This window comes from Salvia splendens, chromosome 10 (assembly GCF_004379255.2).
Source record: "Salvia splendens isolate huo1 chromosome 10, SspV2, whole genome shotgun sequence".
In the NCBI taxonomy this organism is placed as follows: domain Eukaryota; kingdom Viridiplantae; phylum Streptophyta; class Magnoliopsida; order Lamiales; family Lamiaceae; genus Salvia; species Salvia splendens.
The window spans coordinates 1,998,199-2,018,394 of record NC_056041.1 but is presented as its reverse complement, the minus strand read 5'-3'; the positions used below and the strand labels follow the sequence as shown (position 1 = coordinate 2,018,394).

Below are 20,196 nucleotides of genomic sequence, written 5' to 3'. Positions count from 1 at the left end.
TCTGGCCAAGTTACAAAACTCATAAGTCCATAAGTAAAAAAAACAGCCAAATTATTTCGTTATTAATGTAGCCCTAACATATGAGTTTGGGTTGATTGTCATTTCATATGAAACTTCTTGGAGCATGTACATGTTAAATCTTACTATATTGCAATCAGATTTATAGAATGTGAACATATTTTATTTTAAAAGTTGAAATAAGTAGAGTAGTAATTTGTTTATTTGCTACTTTATTTAACCAAATTGGACTAGTGACACCAATATGGGTTCATGTACAAATATTTATGTAGGTGATTTGGAAACAATGTATTTTTATAGTACTATATAGTAATTCTTCGTTACTAATGATGATAAAAAAAAATCATTTAATCTATGGATATCCAATTATATATTTATAATTGAAATTTCTATTAAAACGTCTCAACACAAACTTCTTTTATCAATAATTTCCCGATTCTATAATTTTTATTGCACAATCATTCAACATTTTTCAAAAATTAATGACAAGCTAAATTTTCTATTGATTAACGCAGTATGTTCTTGATTTGGCATAAACATATTTTTAATTGATGATATAGTTGAGTTATTTACAAGTGTGTTGAGAATGATGATAAAATTAATGGGCGTTGTCATCCTCGTTGATTATTTCGGAAGTCACATTAAATACAATTTCACCCAAATCAGACCTCATGGAAAAATTGAGAGAAATGTCAATATTCATTGGGTTTATGATTAAATATCAAAATTTCGGGATGAGTCAGATTATGATCTAAATTTATGATTTTTCCGCTTGTTTACCTTATTTTAATATATTATATCAAAATTACCTTGTTTACCATTTTGGGCCATCTATCAAAATTAAACTAATTATAAAAATAGAAAATTTTAAACTAATACTACTAACCATACGCATCGTTGTAAATGTGGACCCACAATCCACTAGCACTCCTTCCACCATATTTTTCCTCTCCCTCTCTTACGTTACTAGTTATGCATTAAAACACGTATCATTTACAATTTTGTCTATTTTTTTTAGATGAAATCAGTAATACCTATCAAAACTAACTTTTGGGGCATGTGTACGAAATATGAGACCCCAAAGAACATGTAAACCTTAGGGCATGAATGTGGTATTAATGTTTGAAGAATCTTACTCCATAAAATAGACCAGAAAGTGATGGTACTAATTAACTGCTGTGACTCTTCCATCTTGTTTCTTTGATCAATTAATAAAAGGTGGACATCTATTCATTTCATTTTTATTTTATTTTATTTTTATGTAATGTTACGTATTTCATAGAAATTTGCTTTCCAGGAGATTTTGTTTTATTTTTTTATTTAGGGAAGGAATTTAATGGTGTTCGAACACTTAACCTCGAACAACTCTCTCTATCCCATTACAAGTGAGGTGTTCTTTTAGTAACTTTTTCTCTTCAATTAATACACTCAATCACTTTTTACTTTCTCCTATAAAATATTCAATTTTATTTCTCTCTCCATTTAATACCCACTCCATTCGTTCTATAATAGTGAAGTCATTTTGTTATTTTGATACGTTCTGTGGAGTCTTTTCATTTTTAGTAAAAGTCAATACATTTATTCTCACTTACTTTCTTCTCTTACTTTATTTTCTCTACTTTTTTCTCTCTCTTACTTTATTATCTTTTTATTTAATACATTACACACATTTTTCTTAATTTCCGTACCGAAAATAAATGCCTCAACTACTATGGAACGAAAGGAGTACATCCACTCATTCTCTCTCCAATTAACCACATTAACCAACAACTCTTATAATCTCGTGCCGAATAAGAAATGTGTCATCTTAGCCGGGATGGAGGGGGTATTATTTTTGCAACACAACATCCGAATAGGAACGCCTCAGTTGTAGTAGGACGGAGGGAGTACTACGGTTTAATGTCACTAAAATGACAAGACATATATTTTTTTCTTTGAGTGACAAGATAATTTCAATTTGATAACATGTGTACATATTCATGAAGGAATTAATGAAGGAATGTAATCAAATGCAAACTCTAAATATTGTACAAACTCCAAACTATGATTTGGATCGTTGGAAAATGTCAACAGGTGATAAAATAACAGTAATAGAAAATGTCAACACAATGTCAACGGTTGACACCGTGTTGACATTGTATTGATATTGTGTTGACATCAAAATCTTGAAATTTTAGGGTTAATGTTGTGTTGACATTGTGTTGAAAATAACAGCAACAGAAAATGCCAACACAATGTCAACGGTTGACACTGTGTTAACATTACATGTATATTGTGTTGACATCAAAATCTTGAAATTTTACATTGTGTTGATGTTGTGTTGATATTATGTTGAAAATTTTAGAGTTTCTATAATATATAGAGTTGTATTTCATCACTACCCTATTCCTAAATTTATATATTACTATTGTGTGATAGCTAATTAATTTGAATAGCGAATTACTAGTAAAATAGTGAAATTTGAGTTCTACAAAAACTATACTAATGTCTAATATTTCTATACATACACATACATCCTTCGTCCTACAAGAGTATATATAATTTTGGATGAATACGAGTTTTAATGCAAACTTAATAAAGTAAGAAAGAAATGAAAAGAAAAAATAATTGAAGTATTGTTAGTGAAGAATGAGCCTCATTTATTATAGAGTAAAGAATTTTTAAAATGTGAAAATACATAATCTTGTAGAACGGACTAAAAAAAATAACGCATACTCTTATGAAACGGAGGGAGTGCTATACATGTACAAGTTAGGGGTGTTCGGTTTGCAAAATTGTATCTCGAGTTAAATTTGTATTGTGTTTGGTGCATGATATTCAATCTCACAACTCAATCCTAGATAGATAATCATTGGATAATTAGTCATAGCTAACCCCATATGACTAAAATAATCTAACAACACAATCTAAGATTATATCTTGATATTATTTTATCTTGGAAACCGAACATCACCACCGTTATATACTATTCCTATCCACGCCTAATAAAATCATACGGAGTACTATGATTGTTTATTGTCTCGGCTCTGTGTCGTGTTATAAAAAAATTAATTATACAATTAAATGGACTACCTTGCATAAGCTCGATACGTTAAGCTCAAATAGTTTCTTAGATAAATGGTCAGAGCAGATACAAAATGTGCCTGCAATATTTATATAATTCTTCAAATATTTCAGTAATTTGTCTCTGATATTTTTTACTTCCATATCTATGCATAATGCATCATATACAATTATAATCACTTGCAGATTAAACTTGCTTTTCAATGAAATAGTAATACCAATTTGTGTTGTTATGAAGTTATAATTATCTTTGTAAATTATGGAGTATGACTGTATGAGTCGAGTGCAGCAAATTAATTCATTATATATATAGTCTATATATATATCACATGTGTGGCTGTGCGTATATATTTGTATGTTTCATTCTATGTTAATATAACAACATATAATAATAGAAAAGAGTGTATAAAGTAGTAATTTTAATTTCGTAAATCTTACAAAAAATCGATGATACGAGAATTCGTTTGACTGTCACAATACACTGTTCAAAATATGTAGGAGTATAAATTATTCATATAATTAAGCATCTAAAAAGATATTTAAAAATAAATGGCTACTTTTTATCTAAATGGATACGGTTTTCTTTTTTCCATATAAAAAAAGGCTAAAATTGAATAATTCTCTCTATGTATAGATAAAGAAATAAGGACGGCATAGAATTAGACTACAAATCAATTTCAATTTGAAGATTAAATACTAACGAAGCCTAATTAGGATTCAATCCCATTGAAACTATCCTCAAACCCTCGGAACCCGCTAGTCGAGGCCTCAGCCACCATCACCATATTCTCGAACGGGGCCGCGAACTCGTCACATGGTGCCAGGGCTGCGGAAGAGGTGGCACGGAATCCTTGTCCACTAATTTGATGATGGGGCCGGGTTGCAAGGATAGTCTCGTGATCCGGCCCCAGATAGGGCATTCCCCCATTTGCGCCGCCTTCTAGAGCAAGGCCGTGGCTGACATCAGCAACGGCGCTGCAGTCGAGAAGGCGAGGCTGGGGTTTCGGGGAAGGGGTTTTTGAGAACGGAGAGCCACGGAGGGAGGGTGAAATTTAGGGTTTCTTGCTTGAGTTTTTGCATGTATAGTTTTAACCATAAACACAATCGAACTATCTCAACATCAGTCTTACCAACGTCCTTTAGGTCGAGCAAGAGAGCCCAATTAAGATGCCACCGGGGCGGGACCTTTTGCTTTGGCTGCGGCAGTTGCAGCAACAGCTGCTGCAGCGGCCGGATTGGGAAGTGACGGTGGAGAGGGCTTTGGCGGGAGACTACTCGTACTCGTGACAATCTGCTGCTGCTTCTGCTGCTGCATATCTTGAGCTTTAAGGTTCTCGAATAGCGCTTTAATCTGAGCACCAGAGAGCGTCTCCTTATCGAGCAATTCATTGGCAAGGGCGTGCAGCTCCTTGCTGTGTGTCGTGAGGATAGTCTTGGCATTGTTGTAAGCATTTTCGAGTAAGTCTTTCACTTCCTGCTCGATGAGGAGTCGGGTCTCAGTGCTCATGCTCCTGCCGTTGTCGTTGTAGTCATGGGTGACAAAGCCCACCTGTTTGCTCATGCCGTAACGGGTCACCATTGCTCTTGCAATTCTGGTTGCACCTTCCAGATCGCTTGATGCACCCGAGGTCACTTCACTTTCCCCAAAAATCAGCTCCTCAGCAACTCTACCACCCATGCTGACATCAAGACGGGCAAGCATCTGCTTTCTTGATATGCTGGTCTCGTCTTTATCCGGTAGTTGAGAGACCATCCCAAGAGCATTTCCCCGTGGAACAATAGTAGCTTTATGCACTGGTAATGCACCATCGGTGAACATGGCTACAAGGGCGTGACCGCCCTCGTGGTACGCAGTCATCTTGCGCGATTCATCAGATATAACAGCAGATTTGCGCTCGCTTCCCATCAGGATTTTATCCTTGGCATGCTCAAGATCAGCCATACTCACTGCTTTGGCGCCATCCATAGCAGCCTTAATGGCAGCGACATTCACCAAGTTCGCAAGCTCTGCACCAGAAAAACCTGGGGTACCTCTCGCGATGATCTCTAGATCTACATCCTCTCCCTTGAGAACCTGTGAGATGCATAAAAAATCTGCATTAGTTTAACAAGAGCAACTAGGCAATCAAATTATACAACTACTCTTTTCAAATTCATGATGCATTTATCATCACCTGCATATGCATCACATCAAATCAATTAACTCTTAACATTGGCGGGGTATTACAGATTATTACCAAATAGAAGCTACAGTTGATTTTAGATGCCGCAACAACACATTCCAAATTAGCAAAATAAGATATAAACAACATTTCAAAAACATCAAGAAAATTCCAGCCGGAACCTTGTTACCTTTGACATGTGTGACTCCAAGATCTGCCTCCGCCCTTCAATATCAGGATTTGGCACAACAATATTGCGATCAAATCTTCCTGGTCTCACCAGTGCCTTATCCAAGGACTCTGGAAAATTGGTTGCACCTATCACAATAATCCCTTCGTTCTGCTTGAAGCCGTCCAGCTCAACGAGCAACTGGTTTAACGTCATCTTCATGTACTGCTGATCCTTCGCATTACGCTTCCCCCCAATGGCATCTATCTCATCTATGAAAATAATGCATGGCGACCTCTTTTTTGCAGCAGCAAACAGGTCCCTCACTCTACGTGCTCCAACACCAACAAACATTTCCTCAAATTCACTGCCACTGCTAGAAAAGAATGGAACACCAGCTTCACCGGCTATGGCTCTTGCCAACATAGTTTTCCCAGTGCCAGGAGGGCCAACTAACAGAACACCTTTTGGAAGCTTACCGCCAAGTCTCGTGAAACGCTGCAATGAACAAGATAACCACCATGAAATCAGCAAACCTTTCATAACCTAGCAAAAGCATGTCCCTAAACCAACCCTTCTCCAATAAAGGGTGAATACTAAGCATCATTTTGTAGATTAAGAGAGAATGGGGTAAAAGCCATAATAATATGAATAAAATTCAAAGTAACAAGTCATCTTAACTTGAGACAGCTATCTACCATACTTCAGGGTGGATATCAGGCTATAAAAATATAACAAGCTGATAAAACACTAGATGTAAGGATTACTTTTCCAGGTATTTACACATCTCGCTCTGTGTACTGCATATTCATAATAGGCTCATGATGCAGTTACCTTGGGATCACGGAGGTAATGAACAATTTCTTCCAGCTCAGATTTTGCCTCATCAACTCCTTTCACGTCACTAAACTTTGTATTTGATTCCATAATGGGTTGCACCTCTTCATGTAAACCAAGTCCTGCTAAGGCCAACCAATTATGAGAGCTCGGACACACATAAATCAGTCAGAAAAGTATTAGTACGAACAAGCACTTCTTAACATGATATATTAGTACCTTTACCAATTCCTCTATCCTCAATAAGCGCACCAAGTCCTGACATGAGGAGGAAGGCCAAACCTAAAGCACGGATAGTACGCCATATCTGCTCTTTGAACTGCCCTCCTTCAGCAGTCACCATATGTATAGGAGCACTTGAAGTACCAAGAATACCATCTTTAGAAGATTTCCCTACATTTCTGAAAGCTGAAAGAGCGCCACTAGTTTCTTCATCTGCCAGTGTGTTAGCAGCTCCTGAGATCAAGGATATAAGAGAGGTGCATTAAAACAAAAGGTAGGTCTTTTAGCTTAATTTGAAGTCATATGTGGAAAGAGCTCAATTGGTAGTGCTTATTCAAAATGGCAAGTCCATAAATCGGATTTAAAAAGTTGTGGAGCATAAAGTTCTTTTGAGCTCACCTCTGCGCAATGTCCTAAACAGCTCACTTTCATCAAGTCTATCAAGCCTAACAAGCGCTTTGACATATTCAGCAAGAGCAGATGGATTAGAATGTAATGATGGTGTGTTCTCAAACAGCCTTATGACTTCTTCTGAATCATTTCGACGAGAGAGCTCTTTAAGATATGCAGAATCACTTGATCCCTCTGTATCACGCAATCTACGAGCTAGACTACCAAAGAGACTTGGCTTTCCTAAGGTACTTGTTCCCATATGCCTCGAAAGCCTGTGCACTGGAAAAGAAAAATAAAGCTTCACAAACATGGGTATGCAATGGCATATGGAGTTATATAAGTGAACAAGACCACAATGTTAGAAATTGTCATTTAATACACACATCTAGACTCTGCAATAACGGTTCAACTTTGAGATGCCTTGTAGTACTAAATTGCAAGCTCTAGATTGAAGAAAGTAATAGGAAAGGCTCAAATAAAGAAATTCAACAATTGTAAGCTGAAAGGTAGATGATTATCGTTGAATCATGTACCAATAGCCTAGTATATTAAAAAGAAAACAGGAAGTCCCTATCAAATAATCTCACACCTCATACGAATAATGACGAAGCAAGCACTCCTTAATTGTGAAACTATGCTAATACGAAGCAATTCCAAACCTATGCCACTGAACCAACCCAATCATATACGCTCAAAATTAAAAAAATCAGCCTAAATGGAATCAGATGCATCACAATCCATTTCATCTGATATTACTAGCAACAAAGGACTGGTGCATACCTCCTTCTTTAGCATAAGGAGAACCTTGATATGGTCGAGCAGCCAAATTCCCCAGCTGCCTCAACTGTGACTCATGTCCTCTGACCTGAAGCCGCAAATGCATTTGTCATGTAAGTATAGACGAGTGAAGCGTACTGACTCATTCTAAAACTAAACAAATACTACAACTAATCGCACACAAAGACAATAGCTTCTAGAACTAGAATAACAAAGCACCAATAACAGTACATCAAAACAGAACTTTGTAAGAACAAATAATCATCAAAATCCTAAATTTGTGTAAAAGCTAATCAGCGATATTGGCTTATAAAATTTCATTCTTTCTTCTGCAAGCTAATTAAAGAACATCTTTTCAAGGATTAACTTGAACGCAATATATGCATATTAATTAATTCATCTAAAACCGCATAATCGAGATATTCTTCTGGAAGTCATTAAACAAATAAGCAAGGATTTCAAGATTTCATTCACCTATCACAAAAATCCACCCAAACGGTAGACAAACCAATCACGCTAAAATCGAACGGCATAACTCCAAAATTAGGGTTTTCGATTTCACAATGCAACGAATTACAACAGAGTTAAAAACTCACACCAAAATCCATAATCCATGGAAATACATAAAAATATAATCACAAATAAATCCAATTGACCTGACTGATGAGGCGTCTCAGTACCATCTTTCCCCAACAGTGACAACAGACTCGGAAAAAAAACGGTGAAAACAGGAAAATGTTAAATGAATAAAACACACACACTCTTCAAACAGCTATATAATTGGTAACCGAGCACGGATTGGAGGGCAAATGAATTGATCTAAAATGAGAATCAGAGAGAGCGTGACGGAGAAGAGAGAGGGCGAGGAAATATCAATATATTCTCAGAAATTAGTTAATGCTCGTTGCTAAAATGGGCATCGTGTTAAAATGCGCACCTAGGACTTTTCTCTCCACGTTTTATTTAGTGAAATATGGACTTCATCGTTTTTCTTTAAAATGAAGTGAAATATTCGAAGATATTTTTTAAAAATGTTAAATTTCTTAGATTGGGTCTATTCATTACAAATGCAAATGAAAATGAATTTACATTCTCCTAATAAAAAGTTACTTATACGCTATAGTTATGAATAGTGGCGGACGCAAGATTTTGAAGTTGAGGGTTCAATTCCCTTATAGGTATTTTTTGATATCGTTGTAGCCGAAAATTGTATCATTATTACGATGCGAGGGAAATGAGTAATGTGTTAGGTTTAATTAAATGATATAGAAACTAAATATATGTATATATTTAATATTATTAATTATGAATAAAATTTAAAATAAGTTAAATAATGAAGTATATGACATGGAATTTTTTGTGTATAATAGTTGTAGAAAAATAAAAAATATATCATAAAAAATATTAGCTAAAAGAAATTTTGAAATGGTCAATTTTGAATAATTGATTAATGAGGTACATAAAACATGATTTTTTTTTGTGTGTAATTGATGTAAGAAATATAAAAAACATCATAGAAATAGTAAAAATACAATTAAAAATGTTAAAAGCAAAAAAAAAAAAAGCGAGCTTGACGAGGCTTGAAACACAGGCCAGGAAGATGCTGGTCTATGGAACTTAACAACTGGCCAAGTTACTACTTTACTCCTCTCAATATAAAATATATAGTAATAAGTGAAAATTGTTGGGGTTCCATGGGTCCCCCAAACCCCATGTAAGTCTGCCACTGGTTATGAACATCGTTCTGTCATGATCGCATTTTTTAATGTTAGAAAACTTACTTTAGCGTGATTGATGAAGGATTTAAAGAAGCAAAGAAGAAATGAGAAAAAAACACAACTTGAACATGTCCAAACAACAGAAGTAACTTGAATAAATCAAAGTACCATCTCAATAATAAATAACTCAAAAGGAACAGTATCTCACCATTACGTGAACTCAAACACGACACATTCAAAATACTAAACGAGACACACCATTAACAAGTGACCTCGGATTCTAACTTTAAAAGGACACGAGACGAGACACTAAAACATTTCATCCTTTTACCCATCAACATGCATCATCATCATCATCATCATCATCATCATCATCATCATTTCATCTCACCCTATCTGTACATACATGACATGAAATGTGGTCACATTCCCAGAACAGCCAACTTAAAGGATGACACACGATCTACGGGGGTGTACACTAGCCTGAGTAGGAACTCACTCCCTAGTCAGACCCAGATTTGATTAAACATACATGACAAAGCCACTTCATGTAGGTCCGATAGAAACACAAAAAAAACATGGCATAATAAACATATTTCACATCACTTTCAGGTCAAAACATACTTATAATATAGTCATTATTTAAAAAAAAATCCTCAATTTGTATTTCAGTTCTGTTCTTAAATAGCAGTCAAAATTCACTTTTTTTAAAGAACATAACATGCTAAAATTAGACTAAATTTTTTTAAATTTTTAAAACAATGCATGTATTACAAGTGATATTCATATTAGCCTTGGATATTCTTAGGAAATTCTGAAATTTTCGACAACTTTAAAACGTCGTCTTCATCCTTCGTTTAATGCTTTTAACAGCGGCCCGAGCTCATCTCCTTTGGCCCAACACTAGTAATGACAGCCTAGATTCTTCTCCTTTTTGATTATCAAAATCCCGAACATTGACTACTATTTCATCCCAAACTCTTGTTAAACTTTAATTTAGTAGGCCTATAGTTTAATAAAAAGCCCAAAATCAAAGAAGAGACGCTCACCCTCTCCGCAAAAACGCCCCTTCATCTCTCTCGCCCTCTCCTCTTTGTATTACCCAAAATCGATTTTCCCCAAATTCGGACCTCTTCAAAATTCAGACTCTCACGGCTATTCACCATAGCCGCTGCTGGAATCGGATACATTCTGTTAATCATCATCATCTATCGGTCTCTCTCTCACACACAATTTGTTCCCAATTTCAGAGAGAACTCGTCGCCTACATTCTCTTATTATATCTCTCTCGGTTCTCGGTTAATTTGATTGTGAAAGAGATATATGGCATATGTCAAGTTTTGTTGAGATTTAGCCGAGATTAGCTCTTACCGTTGAAGACGTTTCTCTCTGTGGTAACCCAAATAAAAGTGGCGATTGGGCATAAAAAGCTGACTTGGTCTTCTCCAACAATTCCTCTTCCCAAAATTAATCAAGCTCATCCCAAGCTCGATCGGGTTTGATTTTAAGACTTATGGTTGACTAATCCTGCTCGACCGAAATTGTATAGATCTGATTGCAATAAGGATCATGTACTGTATTTTTTTTTATGATGTTTATATATGGGCAAATGGGTCAAGACTAAGACAAAAAATAAGCCTGGTCCATAATTACTAGTAATACTCCTCTATTATTCTGGCCCAGTTATTAAAACCATGTGTCCATATGTAAAAAGTAATTATTTCGTTGTTAATGTAACCCACACCTATGGCCATGGGTTTGGGTTGATTGTCAATTCATATGAAGCTTCGTGGAACATGTTAAATCTTATAATGGAGTAAGATAGTAAGAGTCTCCGCACATACTTAGCCCATGCCCAAGCCCAAGCCACAAAAACTTGTCCAGAGCCACAAAAAAACTGGTCCACCCTAATAGTGAACAAGCCACAACCACAAATATAATATTTTTTTAATTGTTGGTATATTTTAATTTAATTAGAATAAAAATTATCGTACTATAATAATTATAAATAAAACATAATTTAATAAAAAAATAGAAAATAGATAAATTTAAAATTAGAGATTGGAATGAGGTGAAAAAATGAGAGGAATGAGTATATTTATAGGAAATAAATAAGAAAATAAAAAAAAAAGTTGGTTAGAGTTGCGGCTCTCGGCCGCTGCAATAGGGCGCCGCGGCCTGCGCCCAAGGGTCGTGTCCATGCCAACTAGGTGGTGCGCCCATGGTCCCCCCGTCCTTCGGTGTCCTCAGCTATAGGGAGTCACGACTCCCTACTGTGGATACTCTAATAAGTGTGTTACTTAGTGATACCAGTATGGAATCATGTAGATTTATGTCTGTAGGTGATTTGGAAACAATGTCCTTTTTATACAAGTAGTATTGATATCCAATTATATGCTTATAATTGAAACTTTCTAAAAAATGTCTCAAAACAAACTTTTTGCTCGATAATTTCCCGATTCTTTATTTATTACATAAGCATTCAACATTTATCAATAATTAATGTCACAAGTTAAAATTTTCTATTCGTAATATGTTGTTGATTTGGTGTACACGTTTTTATACTGATGGCATGGTTGAGTTATTTGTTAATTGTGTTGAAGAAATGATAACATTCACATGTGTTGTTATTCTCGTTGATTTTTTTTGGAAGTCACATTAGATACAATTTCACCCAAATCAAACCTCGAAAAAATTGAGAAAAATGTCAAAATTCATTGATTTTATTATTGAATATTAAAATTTCGGGACGAGGCAGAATTTTTTTCTGAATTTATGATTTTTCCGCCAGTTTATCCAATTTAAATATATATACATAACACATATCAAAACAAATTTTTTGGGCATGTGTACGAAATATGGGACCCCAAAGAACATGTGAACCTTAGGGCATGAAAGTGGTACAATGTTAGAAGAATCTTACTCAATAGGATAGTCCAGAATGCGATGGTACCAACAGCTGTGACTCTTCATCTTGTTTCTTCTATCAATTAATAAATGGTGGACACCTTTTTATTTTATTTTATTTTATTTTATTTTTACATTCGTCCATCAATTAATAAATGGTGGACACCTTTTTATTTTATTTTAATTTATTTTTACATTCGTCCATGGGCCATGTTACGTAACTTATGTTATATTTCAAAAAATTTACTTCATCTTTCAAGTAATCGTTTCCTTTCCCATGAGCATTTTTCAAATTAATTTACAGAAGGAAAATGATGGGGTACGTACTAAACAAGCCCAATAGCAGTGACGGCCCATCAGCCCAAAGCCCAAGGAAGAGTATCAGTTCGGCATTACCAAAGAGTTCGGCCCCAGACTACAGCTCGGTAAAAGCCGACCAATCAAGCTCTACTCTCAGATCGGCAGAAGCTGCTCGGCAATAGTTCAGCAGTTCGGTCTCAGTATTCGACCGAACTGGGAGATAGTGGACTCATGCAGAACCTCCACGACCTCCACTACACGATCTATTTAGTGGTGTCAACTCATGCAGGATCTCATGCAGGATAGCGGACCAAACAAAGAGATAGTGGACCCATGCAGGATCTCATGACCTCCACGACATCCACAACCTAGTTAGTGGTGATGTAAGCCACGACCTAGTTAGTGGTGATGCAAGCCACGATCTTAGTTCAATGTATAAATAGAACTTAGATCAGATAGACTGAAAAAAAAAGGAAAACTCTCTAGACGAAAAAGATCATATAGCAAGTCTGTATTTGTAAGCTGTAAACCAGATCAAGCAATACAATCTTGCCCTCCGTTCTTCCCGTGGACGTAGATTTACCTCAGTAAATCGAACCACGTAATTCCTTGTGTCGTGATCTATATTTTCTTTTACCCGCATTTGTTACCATCAAAAATTCGCCCAATCATCACTGGCGCCGTCTGTGGGAAACAGAGAACCAAATTTGTGATAAAGCGAATTTTTGACCCTTTTTCCACCCAAAAAAAAAAAAAAAAAATGCATACCAGATCACATAACACCCATAATACCGTTCGTGATAACCCTGAGGAAGCTAGTCCAGCCCGCAGGTCTGGAAAACAGCCTCGGGAGAAATCTACTTCCAGTTCTCACGGAGAAGGAACAAGCCGCTCAAAGACTCATCGCACCGAGTCTTCCCAGCAGCCCGATTTGAACGAGGCTGTCAAGTTGTTTTTGGCCGAGAAGCAGGAAGAGTTCTTAATTTTCCTGCAAAAGGGCCAAAAGCCGGAGACGAAAACGGTGGATTCTCCCTCCTCATCCAGACATGAAAGTCACTACCGCAGTAGTGCCGTGTCTTCCAGGAAGAAGAATCCTCAACCCCGACATGTTCCTGTTCCTCCTCGGTACCGGAATCACAGGAGAACTCCATCTCCTCCATACCGAAGAGATGTCGGGTTCGCCATGTACGGAGCATTGAAGACTCCGTTCTCGGACGATATCACCCGAACTCCCTTGCCACAGAACTACCGAACTCCGTCGATGACTTATGACGGGTTAGTGAATCCTCATGACTTCCTGGGACGCTATCAGTATAACATGGCGAACCAAGGTCTCAATGAGGTCCATATGTGCAAGCTGTTTCCCGAGCTGCTTATCGGGAACGCAAGAAGGTGGTTCGATAGCCTCCCCCAAGGCAGCATTAGATCTTACCGAGATCTAATGGATGCTTTCCACAGGAGGTTCTTTCAGAAAGCGGAAGCCCGAATCACTTCGGCTCAGCTGCTTTCTATACGTCAAAGTCGCGACGAAAAGATCAGCGACTTTATGACGAGATTCCACAAGGAATGCCTACAAGTAGATGATCTCAATGATCTACTTGTCATTTCGGCATTCCAAAATGGAATCCTGCCCGGAGCTCTCTACAGAAAGCTCGTGGAATGCAGTCCGCAAACAGCTCAAGAGATGTGGGACATTGCGGACCAGTTCTCCCGTGCCGACGAGGCAGACCGTCGCAAACGGTCTTTAGACAGCTCATCCCGAGGAGACAGGAGGAAGCCCGATCATAGCGATCAGGGACATCCTCGCCGAACTCCTTTTGGCGATCAGGGACATCCTCGCCGAACTCCTTTTGAAAGGATTCAAAGGACTCCGGTGCAAGACCGATTGGGGCCACGTCTCAATCCTGAGAAGCCGCCCGCTCAGTTCGTACCATTGAACAAGTCGAGAGCGGAAATTTTCGAACTGCATTCCGATATGTTCGAAAAACCAAAGCGGATGACGAAATCGGCCGCGCGTCGACCTCAGGATCAATATTGCTCCTTCCATCAAGACCACGGTCACGATACCGAGGAGTGCCGACATTTGGCTGCAGGTATTGATGCTCTTGTGAAAGCAGGGACGTTAAAAAAATACCAAAGCAAGCAGCCGAAAAAGAACAAAAAGCAGAGAGGTGCAAACTGCGCTCCTCAGGATCTGAAAAAGCAACAGGACCCCGAAGACGATGACGAGCTGCAATATGATGGAGTAATCCTGACTATTGATGCTCTCCCTGCCGGGAAGACTAAATCGTCCCTGAAGTCAGAGCGCAGAGGCTTCAATCGAGAGGAGCCAACGCATAAAAGGCTGAAGCAGGACGAAGTGATTACATTTTGAGATGCAGATCCCGTCCCGGCCATCTCTCCTCATCAAGACGCTATTGTCATCCAAGCTGGAGTGGCAAACAAACTGATCCACAGAGTGTTTGTGGATACCGGAGCGTCAGTCAGCATTCTTTTTAAAGAATGTTTCGATAAACTAGAAGTGGATCCAGCTCGGCTCAGTCCGGCTCCACTTCCTCTGAAAAGTTTCGCCCAGGAGGACACCCGCCCTGAAGGTATTATCAGCCTTCCGATCACGGTGGGAAAAGCGCCTACAAGCTCCAGTACGATGATCGAGTTCTTTGTGGTAAAAGCTCGGTCCCCGTACAACATCATCTTGGGAAGAGACTGGCTCAACGCAGTTCGGGCCGTTTGCTCTACTTATCACCTCACCATCAAGATTCCCACTAAAGGTGGGATAGCGGTCATCCGAGGTGATCAAAAGAGAGCAAAAGAGTGTCTGCAGATTGCGCTTAAAAGTGCCGAGCAATCAGATCGGCATCATCAAGCATAGCAATCACAGCAGCCGGAGTCAGAGGCAAGCGAAATGACCGAAGTCACACCAGAGTCGAACTCAATGACCGTTCAGTTATACGAAGATGATCCATCCAGAACGGTCAAGATCGGTTTCGCGGGAACGCCTCTACTCCGGGAAAAGACCATCCAGCTCCTCAAGGAGTACAAAGATGTCTTTGCATGGTCTCCGTTGGACATGACCGGAGTGCCCCCTGAGGTAATCACTCATCGGTTAAATATTGATTATTCAGTCCGGCCTATAAAACAGAAGCAAAGACTCTTTGCGGCAGAAAGAAATCAAGTCATCCATGACGAAGTCCGCCAATTATTGAAAGCGGATGTATTATTCGAGGTGAAATATCCTTCTTGGGTGGCCAATCCTGTGATGATCAAGAAAAAAGAAGGAGGATGGCGGATGTGCATAGATTTTACCGATCTAAACAAGCACTGTCCTAAAGATTGCTATCCCCTTCCGAACATAGATAAAAAAGTAGAAGCTTTGATCGGCTTCGAAATTTTCTGTTTTCTTGATTTATACAAAGGCTACCACCAAGTTTTAATGGATGAGAATGATGCTTCAAAAACGGCTTTCATTACTGACTTCGGCATCTTTGCTTATAAAAAGATGCCATTCGGTTTAAAGAATGCCGGAGCCACATATCAAAGGATGGTAGATAAGCTTTTTCGGCATTTGATAGGAAAAGAGGTTGAAGTGTATGTTGACGACATAGTCGTCAAAAGCAGAAGCACTTCGGAGTACGAAGACAACCTCAAATCCACCCTCGACGTGCTCAAAAAAGCCAACCTCAAACTCAATCCCCAAAAATGTACCTTTTTGGTAGATTCGGGAAAGTTTCTGGGTTGTTGGGTTTCAAAGGACGGACTCAAGGCAAATCCCTCAAAAGTTCAAGTTGTTCAGAACATGGCGATGCCGAAGTCCATACATGATGTGCAAAGGCTAACTGGATGTCTAGCCGCACTGAATAGATTCCTTTCCCAAGCAGCCGAAAAGCAACTGCCGTTCTTCAAAGTGTTGAAAAAGGAACCAAAGTTTGAGTGGGGAGCCGAGCAGAAAAAGGCTTTTGACGAGCTCAAAAGTTATTTAGCCAAGCTTCCAATTCTCTCTGCTCCAACCGATGCCGAAGTGATATTCTTATACTTAGCGGCATCAGATCAAACCATTAGCGCGGTGCTTGTACGAGAAGAAGGCCTAAAGCAGCTTCCCATCTACTTTACAAGCCGAGCATTAAGAGGTCCAGAAACAAGGTATCAACCTCTGGAAAAAATTGCTCTGGCGTTAGTAAATGCAGCAAGGAGACTGCGGCCATACTTCTATGCTCACAAGGTATGCGTCTTAACCGATCTGCCACTTCGGCAAGTTTTGACCAAGCCAGAAGCATCAGGCAGAATCGCCAAATGGGCCATAGAGTTGGGAGAACACTCAATCGAATACCTACCTCGGAAAGCCATCAAGGGACAAGCCTTGGCAGATTTTCTTACAGAGGCAAAGTTCGATCAAGTAATCCCTGTCATTGCCGAACAGAAAAATTCTGCCAATACCGAACTAGCACAGCCCCTGGAATCCGAAGTAGAGCCGCCGGATTGCTGGAGCGGATTCGTAGATGGAGCTTCGAATAAAACGGGAAGTGGAGCTGGTATTCTACTTATCGCTCCCGACGGACACGAGGTAACTTATTCACTTCGGTTCTTATTCCCAACTACTAATAACGAAGCCGAATACGAAGCCCTCCTTGCCGGACTTCACTTAGCGCAAAGTCTATTTGTCAAATCTCTCAAAATCCATTGTGATTCACAAGTCATAGTGAATCACATGCTGGGTACAAGTGAAGCCCGAGATGAGAGGATGAAAAAATACTTGGACAAAGCGCAAAGCATTAGCCGAAGTTTCTCTTATTTTCGGATAATCCGCATTCCCATAGCGGAAAACAGCCGAGCAGATACTTTAAGTAAGTTGGCCTCATATCCGAGCTCAAAGGTGGAGGAATTACTACACCGAAGCATTGATGAAGCTGAGGTACATTCAGTAACCAGCTCGCCGAACTGGATGACGCCGATCTTACAGTATCTAGATCAAGGACAACTGCCCAAAGATAAGAGAGAAGCTCGGAAAATCACATGCCGAGCACTTCGGTATGAACTTCATGAAGGAGTCCTATACAGAAAGTCCTACCTTCAACCGTTATTGCGATGTGTAGGACCAGAAGAGACGGACTACATCCTTAGAGAAGTTCATGAAGGATCTTGCGGTAGCCACATCGGAGCTAGAGCTTTAGCTAAAAAAGTTCTGAGATGGGGATATTATTGGCCAACTTTGGTACAAGAAGCAGTGCAGCTCGTCAAGACATGTACGAAGTGCCAAATCCATGCAAATGTCCCAAGGATGCCGCAGACCGATCTATGTGCTATGCAAAGCCCTTGGCCTTTTATGCAATGGGGCATAGACATAGTAGGACCACTACCACAAGCTCCTCGGCAAATGAAATTCCTTATCGTTGCCGTGGATTACTTCACGAAGTGGGTGGAGGCTGAACCATTAGCTACGATAACGAGCTCGAAGGCATTGGATTTCGTCTGGAAGAACATAGTGTGCCGATTTGGCATACCCCACATCCTCATTTCGGATAATGGGACTCAGTTCACCGACAAGACATTCAAGAATTGGTGCCAAGAGCTGAATATTCAACAGCGGTTCACTTCGGTCTCCCACCCACAAGCAAACGGACAAACGGAGGTAACAAACCGTATCTTAGTGAAAGGGATAAAAGCTCGGTTAGAACAAGCCAAAGGACAATGGGTAGAAAATCTCCCTCAAGTCCTATGGTCCTACCGAACTACACCGTAAACCTCCAACGGTGAAACTCCGTACAGTCTGGTGTACGGCACTGAAGCCGTGATTCCGGTTGAGATCGGCGTACCCAGTCCCCGAACTCTAAATTTCTCCTCAGAAATGAATGATGACGGACTGAGAGCCGAACTAGATCTGGCCGAAGAAAGAAGAGAATTGGCCTGCATAAAAGCAGCCAAGTACAAGGAGCAAGTAGCCCGGTATTATAACCAAAGGGTGAAAAAGCTGCAATTTCAAGTGGGAGATCTCGTCTTGAGAAACAACGAAGTAAGCCGAGCAGAAAAGCTGGGCAAACTCGAACCCACATGGGAAGGTCCATATCGGGTGTCAGAAGTCCTCGGCAAAGGGTCTTACAAATTGACTCACGTGTCAGGAGAACAAGTACCCCGAACATGGCACATTTCCAACCTCAAGAAGTTCCATTTGTAAGAGACAGTCCGGTCAGTCAGTCTTGTGTCTGGTTCGGTCCTAGGGTGCGTTTCTTTGCTTTTTACTTGTTTTTCGTCTTTTTATTTGTCTATGTGCGTTTTGTCTGTCTATGTGCGTGTCGTCTCTTACAAATGTTACTGAGGTATCTTGTTCTTCGAAGGCTGATCCCCTTTTTAGAACATGTATAAGCCAACGATTGTGAGTCCAAGCTTCTAAGGAGGATACAAGACCACAATTCAGCTTAAGAAACAAGCAGTTCGTCTTTTTATTTGTCTATGTGCGTTTTGTCTGTCTATGTGCGTGTCGTCTCTTACAAATGTTACTGAGGTATCTTGTTCTTCGAAGGCTGATCCCCTTTTTAGAACATGTATAAGCCAACGATTGTGAGTCCAAGCTTCTAAGGAGGATACAAGACCACAATTCAGCTTAAGAAACAAGCAGTTCGTCTGAAACGAACTGCAACAAAGGGAAAGTCCGATCCACGCGATAAAACTCGCCGAATTAGGACAAGGGAAAGTCCGATCCACGCGATAAAACTCGCCGAATTAGGACAAGGGAAAGTCCGATCCCCAAATTAGGACAAGGGAAAGTCCGATCCGAGCGATAAAACTCGCCAAATTAGGACACAAGCTTAGTCCGGTCAAAGAAATTTACTTCATAAGACCAAAGACGAGTCCGGTCAAAGAAGTTTACTTCATAAGACCAAAGACGAGTCCGGTCAAAGAAGTTTACTTCATAAGACCAAAGACGAGTCCGGTCAAAGAAGTTTATTTCATAAGACCGAGGACCAAGTCCGGTCAAAGAAGTTTACTTCATAAGACCAAAGACGAAGTCCGGTCAAAGAAGTTTACTTCATAAGACCGAGGACGAGCACGATGAAATTTTTTCGCTGAGCTGTAAATACGCAGTGATAGAAGCGAAATGAAGATTTCATTTACTAAAACTTGTTCGGCATACAACTCCGCTGCCCTACGAGAAGGCGTTACGCTATTACAAAGGACTATTCTACTGTCCACGGTTGCTAAAGTTGAGCCACCTATTCAAAAAATCCTCGTGAAGCCGAGTTCGGGCGTTCCGGGCAGCTGAAGAATAAGCAGGTCGACGAGATGCTCTGATCGACCTACCGCCTCTTCCTTGAGTCCGGGAAGTTCTGGCACCTCGGCGGCGAAGAGTCTCTTCACGAAGCATTTGTTGATCTTGCTCACTCATAATCACAGCTCCTCTACGAACTTCAGTCCGTCCTTGTCTTGACGTTTCCGGTTGCTCCTGAGTCCGTTCTCGTCTTGACGTTTCCGGTTGCTCCTGAGTTCGTTGCTGATTTGGAGTAGGATTTTGAGCAAGTGGATCAGAGGTTTGAGCTGGAGTGTGAGCATCTGTTGGCGGGAAATGCCTAAGGAATCTCTCGATTGAAGGACGCCGGGAAAGAATGATGTCGTACCGAGAAGCCCAGCGCCGCAATGA

The 20,196-nt window shown here is 39.6% G+C and overlaps 1 protein-coding gene and 1 long non-coding RNA gene across 5 annotated transcripts; both read right to left on the bottom strand.

Annotated features, from left to right (window-relative positions):
* Window positions 1-3,686: 3,686 nt before the first annotated feature.
* LOC121752271 (ATP-dependent zinc metalloprotease FTSH 4, mitochondrial-like) lies at window positions 3,687-8,568 on the bottom strand. Of its 3 annotated transcripts, none has more exons than XM_042147252.1 (7): window positions 8,298-8,568; window positions 7,645-7,729; window positions 6,871-7,143; window positions 6,469-6,705; window positions 6,247-6,374; window positions 5,434-5,910; window positions 3,687-5,155 (listed from the first exon to the last, which is right to left on the bottom strand). In XM_042147252.1, exons 1-7 carry the CDS (start codon window positions 8,322-8,324, stop codon window positions 4,244-4,246), a joined length of 2,139 nt encoding a protein of 712 aa, XP_042003186.1. In that variant the 5' UTR covers window positions 8,325-8,568; the 3' UTR covers window positions 3,687-4,243. The 3 variants fall into 3 exon arrangements, with proteins under 3 accessions (XP_042003186.1, XP_042003187.1, XP_042003188.1); XM_042147253.1 differs by having other exon boundaries at window positions 6,247-6,371; window positions 8,298-8,567; XM_042147254.1 differs by lacking the exon at window positions 8,298-8,568 and adding an exon at window positions 8,116-8,230.
* A 937-nt stretch (window positions 8,569-9,505) lies between these two features.
* Window positions 9,506-11,066, bottom strand: LOC121751179. Of its 2 annotated transcripts, none has more exons than XR_006040015.1 (2): window positions 10,409-11,066; window positions 9,506-9,755 (listed from the first exon to the last, which is right to left on the bottom strand). It is a non-coding gene; the product is annotated as an uncharacterized LOC121751179 (long non-coding RNA). The 2 variants fall into 2 exon arrangements; XR_006040014.1 differs by having other exon boundaries at window positions 10,731-11,066.
* Between the last annotated feature and the right edge of the window lie 9,130 nt (window positions 11,067-20,196).

What these genes read in the sequence shown, in the direction of transcription:
- LOC121752271 (XM_042147252.1), bottom strand. Translation starts at nt 8,324, where the DNA reads ATGGTACTGAGACGCCTCATCAGTCAG. An exon ending in TCCTTATGCTAAAGAAGGAG is followed by an intron (nt 7,144 to 7,644) that starts GTATGCACCAGT and finishes TTTCTTTTCCAG; the next exon opens with TGCACAGGCTTTCGAGGCAT. An exon ending in GGATAGAGGAATTGGTAAAG is followed by an intron (nt 6,375 to 6,468) that starts GTACTAATATAT and finishes GGTTGGCCTTAG; the next exon opens with CAGGACTTGGTTTACATGAA.